Below are 13833 nucleotides of genomic sequence, written 5' to 3' on the forward strand. Positions count from 1 at the left end.
TGGTCTCTGCACCTCTAGTGTGCAGTAGCTGTAGCCCTCGGGTATTACTGTACCTTAGAACTAAGCTTTTGTTAGCCCCTACAGAGAGTCCCCTTTCTTTATATCTTTTGGAAACCCTACCTTGGACCTGTTAAGTATGTCCAGCTAGAATTATTATTCTTGAACTAAGTACAAGCCAACCATGTTCATAGGAACTGCTCAGGTTGTGCACTACCCTAAGTTGTTTCTGCTGTGGGTCTGGGCTCCGCAGTTTCTCTCCTTGGCACAATTATCCTGCAGTAAAAGGTATTCAGCCCTGCATGTCCCTTCACCTTCTGAGACTTACAGCGGTATTTACCTTTGGAAATTCTAACCCCTGTCAAACCAAAGACACCTTTTTACTTTTTTTTGTTTGTTTGTTAATGAGATAGTGAACTGCTGCCATCAGCAGGGACCAGTTTAGCTATAACCTAAACTGCCAGGGAAATGACATAGTAAATGCAGAGCTGCAGTGACTTATGAACATAGTACCATAAGTATATAAACAAGGCAGAATACAGTACACATAAAATACATAAACTAGACAGACTGTAGCTTATGTAGGAGCATAGTGTACAACATATGACAATAAGTAACATTTGTTTGTAAAAATTAAAAAAAAAAACAAGCAAAAGTATTTTCTTACTATCATCCTACATTCAGATATGCATTAGCATAGCTGTATGTATGACTGACCCTCACACTGATATATAGTTTGACTAAGTAGCTAGCATTTCCAGAAATGACTTGTTCAGTATCTCTTGTACTGTTGTAAGTATATTTAGGAGACCAGTCTGCTCTCAGTTATTTTCAAAAATATCAAGTAGCTTGTTAGCATTTTGTACTTTTTGAGGTAAAGCATTCTAGGTGGTAGAGTCCCAACTATCTTAACAAGGGAAACAAAATGGATTCCCAACAAACTGCAGCCCCCTTAACATGTACACAGACTAAAAGTCCCTTTAATCCTCAGCCACAAATTAAATGCATACAGTAAAATCCCCTTTTTATTTATTTTTTTAGTTTGTTTACTTGGATAGTACAGTGATCACAGTAGACTAGGTATTTGCAGGTGCAGCCTGGATTTATTGACCGGTTTATGTGCATTACCTAAAACACAAAACCAAAAAACAGAATATGTTTTGTGATCAGGGACTGAGCCTCTTGCACCCCTCTACATTATATATACAAAAAGGTGTATGTATATATATATATATATATAAAGTATGTGGGAAGGTTTATGTATTTTAATTCTGAAGTAACACACACATCTGAAGAAAGAGAAACAGCAATTGGAACTACAAAATACCAACTGTTTCCTGTACTTGGTCCTTTCACAGTTTGTAATCCAGCTTGACTAAGAGTGCACCTGATAACCAGCAGCACTCAACAGACTTTGCATCCAGTGAGTGGTATTTGGTCAACGAGTACTCGGTAATAGGTCCCACAGCAGTGTGTCATGTTCCACCCCCCCCCCCTGCCCCTATGGCTACACAAACGAATTCTGCAGCAGACTGACAGCTGCTATTAGCTGAAAAATCTTCACAGCTTATACATTTTCGTCTTTTTTAGACTCATTGATGGTTCCTTGTATAGTAAACCTTTCCACTAACTCTGTACTGGGGTTTCTTTCCTTGTGCTAAGTTAGAGGCAGATTCTGACAGTGGATGCATTTTTATATAGAGTGTTGGGTAGCTCACCTAGGCCCCTTCTTTTTCTTGGGGTATTGGAGAGTTATAGATTCATAGGTTTATACAAGGCTAATGACCACCAGGGTTTTTACAAGCCGAGCCATTCAACCCAACCCAGTTTTGTCCTAGAGGTCCTTTGATGACTATGGTGGGATATGTTACTAAGGAGGTAGCTAAGGGTTGTGTGTGGGGGGGGTTAGTTGGGATTAATTTATTTACTGTCAACCGCTGTACAGCAGAGACATGGGGGCCAAACCCAGGGTGAAGTTGCAATTTCCAATCCAATTATCAGTGTTTCATTTGAATAATGTCAAGGATGACCTCTGCTTCACATAGACTGGGAGCTTATTCCATAGCATGGGGATCCTTTGAGAAACATATCAGTCTTGCCAGCATGTTCTATTTATGTGGCACACGAAGTTCAGGTCCTTGGATCTGGTGTTTCTGTGATGTTTGTTTTTCGGATGTACAAGATATCTGTCATAGCTAGATCTGAGAATGCCTTGTGTGCCACTCATAGATTGCCCGTCAGTAATCTGTAAAATACTGAGTACAGAGACTGGGCCTTAGGGCGATATGTGTAGGACAGGGTATTCATACCTTGGATTCTCCTGGTGAGGAACCTTTGAGGGCATTCCATCCATTGCAAGTCCCTGGTTACGTACATGCCAAAGGGGGCATTGTACTCAATGCTGGGTCTGATAGGGCTGAATAGAGTGGTGCCATGACTCCCTTGAACCTGGATGCCATATGCTTGTTTGAGTTAGGTAACAGAGAATAATTTTCTTATCATCCTAGCTACATGTTGGTCAAAGGCCAGATTATTGTTTACATATGTTCCCAGGTCCCTCATCCACAGCCTTGGTGACCCTCTTGAAGGAGTCCACCAGACTGAGTAGGTAACACCTTCCTTAACAAAGCACATTGGGATGGGTCCAGTGTCTGTAGGTTACCAATGTCCTTGTTGAGCATTTCCGTGATAATTAATTTCTTGGTTTTGCATATTAGACTTGTCAGACTGATGGGTTTATAGTTTCTGGAGTCTGTTGATGGTCCACCATTATAAAGAGAGATGATCATTGTGGCCATCCATTCATCTGGCACATAATCTGTTTTAAAGTTATAGTTGAGGAATGCCTCAAGTGGTCCTACTAGATCATGTTATAGGCTATTTAAGAGGCAACCAGGGATATTGTCATGGCCCACTAAAGCAGTGTTTTTGGCCTTAGCAAGCACCACCAGGACCTGTTCCCTGTTGGTAGTTGGGGAGGATATGCAAGAAGGGATTTCACAGGGGATAGTGAGTGGAGAAGTGGGCGATGAAGTTAGAGCTAAATTTATCAGTAAGTATATTCGTTAAGTGACACTGCTTATTGAAGGTTGTGCCATTTACAGCCAGTTCTGCAGACTGCTGAGTGTTATTGTTAAGGCTCCAAACATGGCTGTCAAAGGCACTGTGATTTTCCTTAGCCAAGGAGACTATTCTGACCTTGTAATTGACCTTGTTGTACTTTAGACCTTTTAGATTCTTGTTTAGTTGAATCAGAGAGGTCTTGTCACTGAGAGTTGCTCTTTGTGATTTTTTGGCCATGACTTTTTTTCTTTTGTTATATACCCTGTTAAGGTAAGAATTCCACCAATGAGGTTTGTTTTTGGTGTTGGATCTGGGCTTGCTTCTGCTAGTTATGACAACCTCAGTGCAGTCATTTACATTTGTACTGAGTTTCTGTAAATAATTCTGCATAGCTAGCTGTTTTCTCTGAGTTTTGGGGAGTTGTGAATTTTGACAGACTGTTGCCTAATAGGATGTAGTTTGCTTTAGAGTAGTTGTGAAGGCTGCCAGCCTAGCCAGATAGAATTTTATAGATAATTCTGTCATCTGTAAATATTAATGTAAACCACAGGCTTGTCTTAAATGGTAAAAATAGTGTTACACGTGGAACTGGAAAATAATGTAACAACAGTGCACTCTGCTGTAAGGAAGCTAAGTCAAGCATTTTATGACCATCTTTGATCTTTAACGTTGGCTCAGGCCCGTCTAGGTGAAGCAATTCTTGCTATTGTTTTAAGGCCCGAGTTAATGGCAAGAATTTGCATGCATAAATGTCCTTTATAGCTTTGCTTCCTGACCTGGTGTGAGCTTGCTAAAGAATGTAAATGTTTCTGCTAGCCTGAGAACCCAGGTAGGTGTAAAGAATGATGTAATGTGAACCAGGAATGTGATTTTAAAAACAGAGTTCCGAGAGCATTAATCATTTTTGTCTTGACCATCCAACTCATCAGCACTCTGCCTTTGCTCTATATGTAAGTTTATCTTAGACTTGTGTTTTCGCTTAAAAATAGCTAGAAACTAGAAAGATTAGACTGTTTTTTTTCTGTAATGTCAGAACTGTACTACTGAATTATTTTAAGTATTTCTCTGATTGCTGAACTCTTGACTAGCACTGTGTAGTAAAAAGTTGTGTGTTTTTAATTATTTATTATTAAATATTTTTAAACCCTTTTAACTCTGGCTGTTTTGTGTAAAGATAATTTAAGCTCTAGAGTACATTGCATGTATATAGTGGTCCTGTACCAAGTCACTCTAATAAGCCTTGACTGTTTAGCCACACTTACCAGTTGAATAATAATATTGCGCAGTAATAATTGGGCACTCTTTTAAGGGCCTTTGCATAGCTGATAAACATTAGAGGATGGTGGCAGCTGATACTACCGTATAGTCTGGGAAAAAGGGGCACAGCTGGAAAACCTGTGCCAGCCTTCCCCAGGAGTGTCTGTGTGGCTGTATAAACTCTTCTCAAAGTGTGTGTGTGTGTGTGTGTCAGGAACTTGGGCAGGGACACCAAGTACTAGTTGGACAGAGAGGGTGCTGGAGGGTTTAGCTTGCCCACTAGGCTGAGATCTGCACCCTTTAGCTGTGCCAGTGGGGAGTCTTATTGGGGACCTGGAGAGCAAGGGAGCAACCAGCCCTGGACTGACTGTGATCTGTGTGTGCTGTTAAGGGAAATTGCACTTTACTTGTGTATTTGTTATCCTTTCCTCCTATATGAGACACCCCTCACTGGTGTTGGTGAGACTGAGGCTCCTTGATTGCTGGGCCAGGGCACAGGCGTCACAGTAGTTTCTAACTGTTATGGGTTTAATTGAATTTTCTTGGTTAATTTTTATTTTGAAGTAGACTGCTTTGTGGTTTGACCTAACCAATGGAGACGTGACCTGGGAAATGCAACACTCTCCCATGTTGGTGAGCACTAGGTCAATATGTTTGATCTTCTGGTTGTAGTGCGCTCTATCTGGTCCAGGGTGTTTGTATTGATAAAGTCCAGGAAACATTGTGCATTTGAATTGGAGGCAGTGTACATTTCCCAGTTTGTAGAGGGATAGTTAGTCTCCCATGAATAGGATATTTGGTTGGATGTTGAGTGCCACTAGTAGGTCTAGGTAAGAGTTGTGAGCTACATGGGTCATAGAGGGTGACCTGTAGCTGGCTAGGACATAAGGAATCTTGTCTATAGAGATTTGGATGTGAGTGAACTCCAAGGCATCATCCTGTTTTTTGCCAATGTAGATAGAGACACCTCCCCTTTTAGCCCCTGTCTGTGCTGCTGTTGGTCTAAACGTGTGGAAGGCACTGAAGCCTTGCACTGCTGGAGTACTTTCAGCACAGATTTCTACATTCTCCAAAGTGAGGTGAGCTTGTAGAGTTTCTTATTTAAGCTCTTTAAAGTTGCTTTGAGTTTTTTTCCTGTGTTGGTAGTTTTGTTATTTTGACATTGCCTAAAAAAGGCTTTAAGCAGGTGGATAAAGTATAAGGCAATATCCAAAAGTCCAGGCAGGGGGACAGGTGTAGACCATCCTTGGCAAAACAATGTGGCCTGTTAATCATGTCCTTCCATGCTGATAGATATTGGATTCCCCTACATTGACACCAGAAATTAAGCCAGTTATTAAAATCAATAATTTTCTGTTCATACTGTAGCTTTATCCTTGCTGTATGTAGAATGCTGCTCAGTGCAAGCATGTACTTGTCTGTGACACATATTCATAGAGATCCATAACAGTTCTTTTCATATAATCCAGTGAGGTACATCTCGGATCATTTAAAGCCACATGGACTGTGACAGAATCATATTGGTACCTGTGGTGCAGTGACTTGAGTATGTGCATGATATTGCAGATCCTAACCCAAGATAGGCAATGCCACTCCTTGTCCAGCATGATGAGATAGGCATGTGTGTGTCATACAATAGAATCCCCTATGACAACACTACTAAGTGAAGTGTTTGCTTACCTTATGGACTTGGGGGATCATTAAGTATAGGCTTATGTATGGCGTTAGGAGTTGCTTTTGGTGTCTGCTTTAGTGATTGCTGAGGATAGGTGTTGCCATTTGATGGCTAGGGAGGTCTTTGAGGTTGATAAAGTTTTCTTTTAAGTGCCTTCTCATAAGAAGGTCTGTGTGTGTGGTGAGTGGTAGGTGTGAAGAATGTAGAGTACGTGTTCTTGTAATTGAGATTTGTGCCTGTAAGGAAGTCATGAATGTACATCTCTTGCATAGTTTGTTAGTTGCTTTAATGAGGCAATTGCTACATTGTATCAGGGTGACCATATCTACCAAGCTGGCCACATAGACGTTAGGAAATTGCAAATCCATCTTGTCAGGACTTCTGTTAGGGTGTAGCTATTATGGTTTAGGGGTGTTGTTTTACAGGGGGTCACCTAAGTGGTGGCTAGATTTAGGGTTAGAAGCTACTCCATACAACAAATTCAGCTCTTTCAAATGTACTACTACCCCCACCCCAAAGATTCTTTTCATACATTCCACTTTGTCACCCCCTTCCACCACTTCTTAGACACGGTTCACTCCCCCTAAAACTTTCCCTGCACAGTTTTCAATTTCCTCCCTTTACCAACCTCATGATTTTATCCACTTTCCTTCTCACAATTACATACAGAAGTTCTTCCCCTACTACCCTTCTCATCCTGATGTGCACAGCTCCATGTAAAATAATGTGCTTTTACTTTTTCATTGTAAAGATTTACTGTGTGGTAGTAAAATTGTATTTCTTTACTAGAGTTCATAGTGTAGTGCAATATTCATTATGTAGTGTAAAATGCCTGAACTTTTTAGCAACCCATTTTCAGCCTTGCACTTATTAATCCTGTAACTACCTTTGTATGTTTAATTGTCTTACTGCCATCTTAATGTAAGTTACTGTGTAACTAACGTCTTACATTACCCTGTATCCTTTATCTAGTTGCAAACAAAATGCATGCAGAAATAAATAATGGGGTATTTGTGAACCACAAATAAACAATTTTAGTTCATACTGATGGTTTAATTATTGTTTTTTTTTTCCTCCAGGATGTTTTTCATTGGCAGATCATGGATGGGAATCTCACACAGAATATCAAAACATACTTTCCGTTCATTGGTAAGGAGTGGCATCTCTTGGTCATCAGAGTTTCATGGGATAATGGAAAGCTTAGAATCTCAAATAATTTGTATACATATTTCATTTGTTCATATTTAGGATTACCAACATTCCCTTTTTTCCCGCAGGACAGTTTTGACGTGGGCAGTTGTTTACTGTGGGAACATAAGGGAAAGACTAGGAGAAAAAAATTCTAAGTTTCAGATGAATATCGCAAAAAAAGTGACACTGTATTTCAGCATTTTAGTATATTTTAAATTATAGTGCAATTCTACAACTGTCAGTTAAGAATTATTTTGCATTGACTGAGGGTATTTTGTCCCTACCCCCAGTTCTGTCTCTGCATGTTATTCAATTATGGCTCCCACCTTTAAGTATATTTTTTATGCAGTTTGAGTCTTCCTACCCTATGTCACCCCTCAACAAGGTATTTTATTCAAATTCACACTGCTTTTTGTGCATGTTTTTGCAGGCAGAGCATTGGGGCTTTGTTTTGAAAGCTTTAAATAAACCTCACACAGGAAAAAGAAATAAACAAACCAATTAAAACACCAAAAGGAGGAAAAACCACACTGAGACTCAAAAGGTAGTAGTTGTACAACTACTACCTTTTGAGTCTGTGTGGTTTTTCCTCCTTTTGGTGCTTTAAATAAACCTCTCAACTTTTTTTCTCAAGAATTCTGAACAAAGGCATAAACATTAGGGAAGCAAAGGCCCAAAATCAGGGACAACTTATTCTAATTCATGTAAAAAAATCAGTGGAACAACAGGTTTTACAGCAATATGCACTTCTTGAACAAAAAAAAAGTAGGTATAACTCTCTAATGTCTGGCATTGTTGAATGCAACCCTCAACGATTTACCAGAAAATCAAAACTTTTACTGAGGACAGGGCAAAAATTTTGGCAAAATTGGGGACATTTTGCAGAATTCTGGACAGTTAAGAGACATTTATTTAAATAAAACCAGGCAACAAGTTGCTTGCAGTAAAAGGTAAACGCTCCTAATTCAGACGACAGTGTATCATAAATAAATTAACCACAAAAAGGAGCGAAATGGCTTTGCAGTAAAAAATCCAGTTCCCAATGTAAAATAACAAGAACAAAAACAGCAAACCTCTATTTCCAAAGTAAAACAGCTTATTCAGCTCATAAAAGTAGTATGCTGCAAAGTAAAGCAAGTGTAGCTGGTTCTTCAACCCAAAAAGAATCGCACAAAAGTATAATCCAAACGAGAACTTTAATAGCTAGCTAGAGTTAAGCGCTTTCACCAAATGGCTTTTTCAAAACTTCAACAACTGCCATTAAAAACAAAGCATTTAAATATACAATGGAAGAAGTTCATTTGTGCACATGACATAGTTAATTGACTTAAACTCTAGTTCATTTACATATATACAGAAATCCTTCTGATATACTTCTAAAATACATTTAAAAAAGCTAAGATAGTTTATTCATCATAATACAGAAGGACATAGTATAAATACACATCTATGACCTAAAACAAATGTAAAATAAGATAGTGAAATGTTATAAAAAGTTATAAAACATCCATAGTGTAGCATGAAGAGGAAAAAAGGGGTAAAATACGATTGATTCAAGTGTAACTATATAAAAATGCTCCATAAAAGTCTATATAAGTCTATATGTGCAACAGGGTTCAGATATATGATAGTACATGAATTAAAAGTAGTGCAGGTAGGTATGTGTATAAAAAGGGGGGGGGGAGGCAACTAAGTGTGTAATCTAAAACATTTTGCTTACACAGTAAAAGGTAAAACCTGAACTCCATCAATGACACCAGGAAGATGTCTGCTCAGAGAGGGGGACAATCCACCTCAGTAGACAACGGTGATACAGGTAAGCGTGTGTATGGGAAGGAGAAATAACTAAGTAGGGGTCTAAAACCCTTTTCTTACGTAGTAATGGTTTAACCTGGACTCTATCATTGACACCAGGGAATTTGTCCGCTCTAAGGTGGACAATCCATCTCAGTTCACATTCCAATAAATGTGAATCAACATCTCCACCTCTGAGATTAGGTTCAACTTGTTGTAGTACACTAAAGTTAAAGTAATGGTCAGGTCCTGTATTTCTAGCATGTCTGGCAAGTGCATTATGATCAGATGCTATCCTAATGTTGTAAACATGTTCTCTTATCACGTTCTCTAAGTTGTCTGCAAGTCTTGCCTACATAAAATACCGGACAAGAGACACACTTAGCAATATATACAACATTATTGCTGGTGCAATTGGTGCCAGTATTAAAGTAAAAATTTTTGTGTTGTCGGATGTTTAAAAGTGTCACTGTTGTCTATATATTGACATTGATTACAATTTTGACAGGATATTGTATTATGGTCAGATCTTGGTTTCTGGTAACCATGTTCTACTAAAGGGCGATGGCATAAGGTCCTTTTAGATTGGGTTTATTCTTATAGACAAACCTTGGATTATCACCTACTACTTCTAAGATTTGGTCATCCAATCCAAGGATTCCCCAATGTCTATGTACTATCTCCTTGATCTTGTCAACATCTCTAGAGTAAAATAAGGACAACTTAACATTATCACCCCTACTGATAGCTGGTACTGCTTCAGATGTTTCTTTCCTTGAAAAATAAGGTTTAGCCACTGTGTCTCTCAACTTGTCAACCTGATTCCTATTCCTATCTATGTCTCTCATCACATATTTACGTTCCAAAAATCTATTTGTAAGTGATTCAATCTCTTTGGAATGTCCTGAGGGGCATGGGTTCAACCTTGATGCTCATAAACTGCCCTTTCATAATGTTCTCAAAAACATATCTGGGGTGCATACTATGTCGATGCAACAGTGTATTCCTAAAACAGGGTTTCCTATACACTGATGTATTTAATAAACCACTAGGTAATCTATTTATGCGGACATCTAGAAATGATATTTCAATACTGGAATAATTAATAGTAAATTTCAAGAAATCCGTTAGTCCATTAATGGAATCAAAGAATTCCAGAAGGGATGCTTCATCTCCTTTCCAGATAAAAAAGAGGTCATCTACGAACCGTCTGTAGTAACCCACATATTTCTGGAATAAAGTTAACGAAAAAAGAAATTCTCCTCCCAGTCTGCCATCACAATGTTGGCGTAGCTATTGGCACATGAAGTGCCCATAGCTACGCCATCTTTCTGTATATAGATCTCCTTTCCAAAATAAACATATTGTTCTCAAGAACAATCTCTAAAAATAAAGAAAGTAGGTCCACTGTCCCTTCTTCAAAATTAGATTTACTACGAATATATCTTTGAAACATTAACATACCTTCTTGGTTAGGAATCATAGTGAAGAGACTAGTAACGTCAAGTGTAACCAGTAAAATGGTTCCCTATCTTTCAGTGTAGCAGTAAACTCATATAAGTCAAGCAAAAACTGTTTGCTATCTTTAAGGATAAATTTATTACTATCCACTAAAGGTCTAAGAAAATATTCTAGTAGAATGGAAAAAGGCTCAGTTAGCCATCCTTGCCCTGCTACAATAGGTCTCAGGGGAGGGGAAGTCAATGACTTGTGAATCTTGGTAAGCCTTGTATTACTGGTATCAAGGGATTCCTAACTCTAAGATATTCAAATAGGGTATCCGAAATAATATGACTACGATGAAGGTCATCTAGAGTGTCATAGACTTGGAAGACTTTCGTACCAACCTCTAAAAGGCTTATATTACCATAGAATGTTCCATCACTTAACATAGAATCCATCATACTGATGTATCTAGTGGAGTCTAAAATCACTATGGGGCCTCCCTTATCAGCTGGTCTTATAACTATTGAGAGGTCATTTCTGAGATTGTCTAAGGCTTGTTTTTGTAAATAGGTAAGATTGTAATTACGTTTTTTAGTAGTATTTTTACTTCTGTTATCATAGTACTTATATATATCATTCTCTACCATTCTGGAGAACGTCTCTATAACTGGATGTATATTTGGAATATATAAACTATTAGGTCTAAACCTCTCCAAATCTCTTTTCTCCTCTACTTGGTCTTGATCTCTAAAATTCAATTTCAGTTGGATATTCCTAATAAACATCTTTACATCTAAAATAGAGTCTGTTAATTCACTATCTCGTGTAGGGATAAAACTTAGGCCCTTGTTTAAAACTTCCTCTTCAAAGGTACTTAAAGGCCTGTTAGACAGGTTGACCACTAGGGTCCCCCTGTTTTCTCCCACATTTTCTTCAAACTTGGTCCTGGATGTTCCCCTCCTGACCCTTTCCGTTTGTTCCTCCCTCTGCTTTGGGATCTCTGTCTCCCTGGGAAGGATTTGTTGGCTATGGGGAAAGGGGTACATATGGGAGATCTACTATTACCAGTTCTTGGGAAAATATCATTCAGTTCCTTCATATTCTTCTTCCTAACTACTGGTTCATTTAAATATATCGGTTTCTTTTCCTTTTCTCACATTCTGTTGAAGACTGAGAATAGTAAAATCCTTGCAATTCATTCACAGCCTGGAAGTGAATGAATAAAAGACAAGGCAGAAAAAAATCAAGGAAGTAATCATGCAGCTGGCAGCATACATCTTCCACTCTCCCCAAAGTCAGACAAAACAAAAAACAAAAAAAAACAACACAAGATCTCTGTAAAATAAAACAAAAATTGCACCTCAAGGAATACTAGATGTACAAGTAATAACAAAATCACTTAACCACTTGTGTATGTGATATTCTTTGAGGTGTGAGGGTTTTGTATTTTATTTAATTTCTTTTGCGGTTAAAACCGTGTTCATCAAAAAAAAAAAGAAAAGTTAAACAGCCAATTCTGCCATGTAGGCTGCTTTTCATGTAGTTTTCAATCCACAAAGCCCACCAAAAGCAGTTTAGACATTGGGATTGGTTGTTTCATATTTGCCAGTTAGTCTTTTTTTTTCCTACATTAAAAATTCAGTGACTGGCTGTCACTTTATTGTCCTAGCTGCTTTTCATGCTGTCTGTGGATCTAAAATGAATGCAGCTACTTGCAATTTCGTATTCACAGACATCATGAAGAGCAGTAACTAAAGCAGAAGTGAAAAGTACAATTTCAGTGACGTTTTGTACAGGCACCAACGAATATCCTCTCTGTAACTGAGCAGTATGTCAGTTAGATATCTACTATATCACAGGAAAAACCTTCATAAAGTGCCATTATTTTAAAAAAGAAAGTTTTTTTTAATAATGGCATTGTATAATGCAGTAAAACACTCCTGTGTGTGAGTAATGCTAGATTTACCCATGGCTGGATTTGCCCGATCACTCTGCCTTCCCTTTCATGGTCAGAACTCACCTATCATAGATAAATCCAGCATTACTCGCACCCAGTCATGTAATCCTGCTTAAATGGCTCCTGATAACTGCAGCTTAAACATTCGCATATACTCCTATGAGTATATGGACTGAGTAGGACAGAAATGCAGTGGTTAGTGTTGCAGTCACAGAGCTTCAATCTGCAAGGTTTGAGGATTAATGCTGACCTCTGTTTGTTCTCTGATTACAGTTTGTTTATTCTCAGTGTGTCAGTGTATTTTTGTGGTTCCTCAATTATTACATTTTCCTTCCTCTTCTGAAAGACATATTGCTGAAGCTGCATGTATATATATATATATATCTATGGATATAGATATATTTGGGTGCATACTTTTTTGTTGCAGCTTCCTTTCATCGAAGAGTCAAAAACCCAGGTGCACCTGATCGAAAAACAGTTTATTGAATCTTACCAACTTTCTCACACAGAGATCATGGTACAGTGGGAATCCAGGAATTTACAATTTCCACACTGTAATGTGATCTTGGAGTTGGTATATATAATTAGCAGCAGGGGGTTGTGCAGGGTGCATCCTCCCCCCCTGCAAAAGCATTGGTTTAGTGTTCTCTTTTCGATCGTTTGTGGATCTGTGTTTTTTGCTTCAACTATTTGAAATTGATGATTTACATGACAACATATTTACATGTTAACAAATTGTTATGCTTGTGGTTTGTGTGAGTACGAGAGAGCCCTAAAGCTGATCGACTGGAGGCTTAGTTGGCAGCTTTCTTACCTACTTTAACTTGAACTTTAACTTGTATCTAACACGTTAAAACTTTTGCTCTGTATAATTGTTTCTCGCCACATTATTTTTTGTATTAATATGTTACTCTGTAATAGAAATGTATTGTTGGAGCTTTTCTCCTTGGGTCTCCACTGAAAATGGGCCACAAGGCCCAGTTAGATGAACCCGGTTAACAAACATCAATAAATAAGTAAATATATACTGAATTTGGTCGACAAAGCAAAAGCTGTCAATACTGATGCAAGATCATTATAATACTGGGGTTGGGGGAGTATACACTTCACCCAGTATTGTGCAGTCATGGAGTTGGTATATTTAAGTAACAGGATCTGTGGAGGGTGCAAGACATTTTTTTTATTTTCATGTTACAAGGTTATGCCTTGCAGCATGTGCTGTACATTTATGAGTGCTTTTTTTTGTAGCTCTTATGTATTTACTGAAGTTTTGATTAGCTACACAGTCAGAAGAAAATGAAACCTGGATGGGACATTAGACCATCAGAGGATGCATGCAACACATAATGCACTTATAGACGATTTATGCAGATTCACCTTTTGGGACATGAGAAGAAACTGAAAATCCCAAAGAAATTCTAAATGGAAACAGGAAAGGACTTGGCCAGGAACC

General features: G+C 38.3%; 1 protein-coding gene across 2 annotated transcripts in view; it reads left to right on the forward strand.

Moving 5' to 3' along the window:
* HYI (hydroxypyruvate isomerase (putative)) overlaps nt 1–13833 on the forward strand; it is a 530872-nt gene that overhangs the window by 428087 nt on the left and 88952 nt on the right. The window contains exon 6 of one of the 2 annotated variants that reach the window (XM_044085419.1): nt 7072–7141. The exons of the other annotated variant lie outside the window; for it this stretch is intronic. Coding sequence (XP_043941354.1) covers nt 7072–7141 — 70 coding nt within the window. The remainder of the gene's footprint in view (nt 1–7071; nt 7142–13833) is intronic. 2 annotated transcript variants of the gene reach the window in all.

This window comes from Protopterus annectens, chromosome 10.part0 (genome assembly GCF_019279795.1).
Source record: "Protopterus annectens isolate FY-2018-M chromosome 10.part0, PAN1.0, whole genome shotgun sequence".
Taxonomy (NCBI): Eukaryota; Metazoa; Chordata; order Ceratodontiformes; family Protopteridae; genus Protopterus; species Protopterus annectens.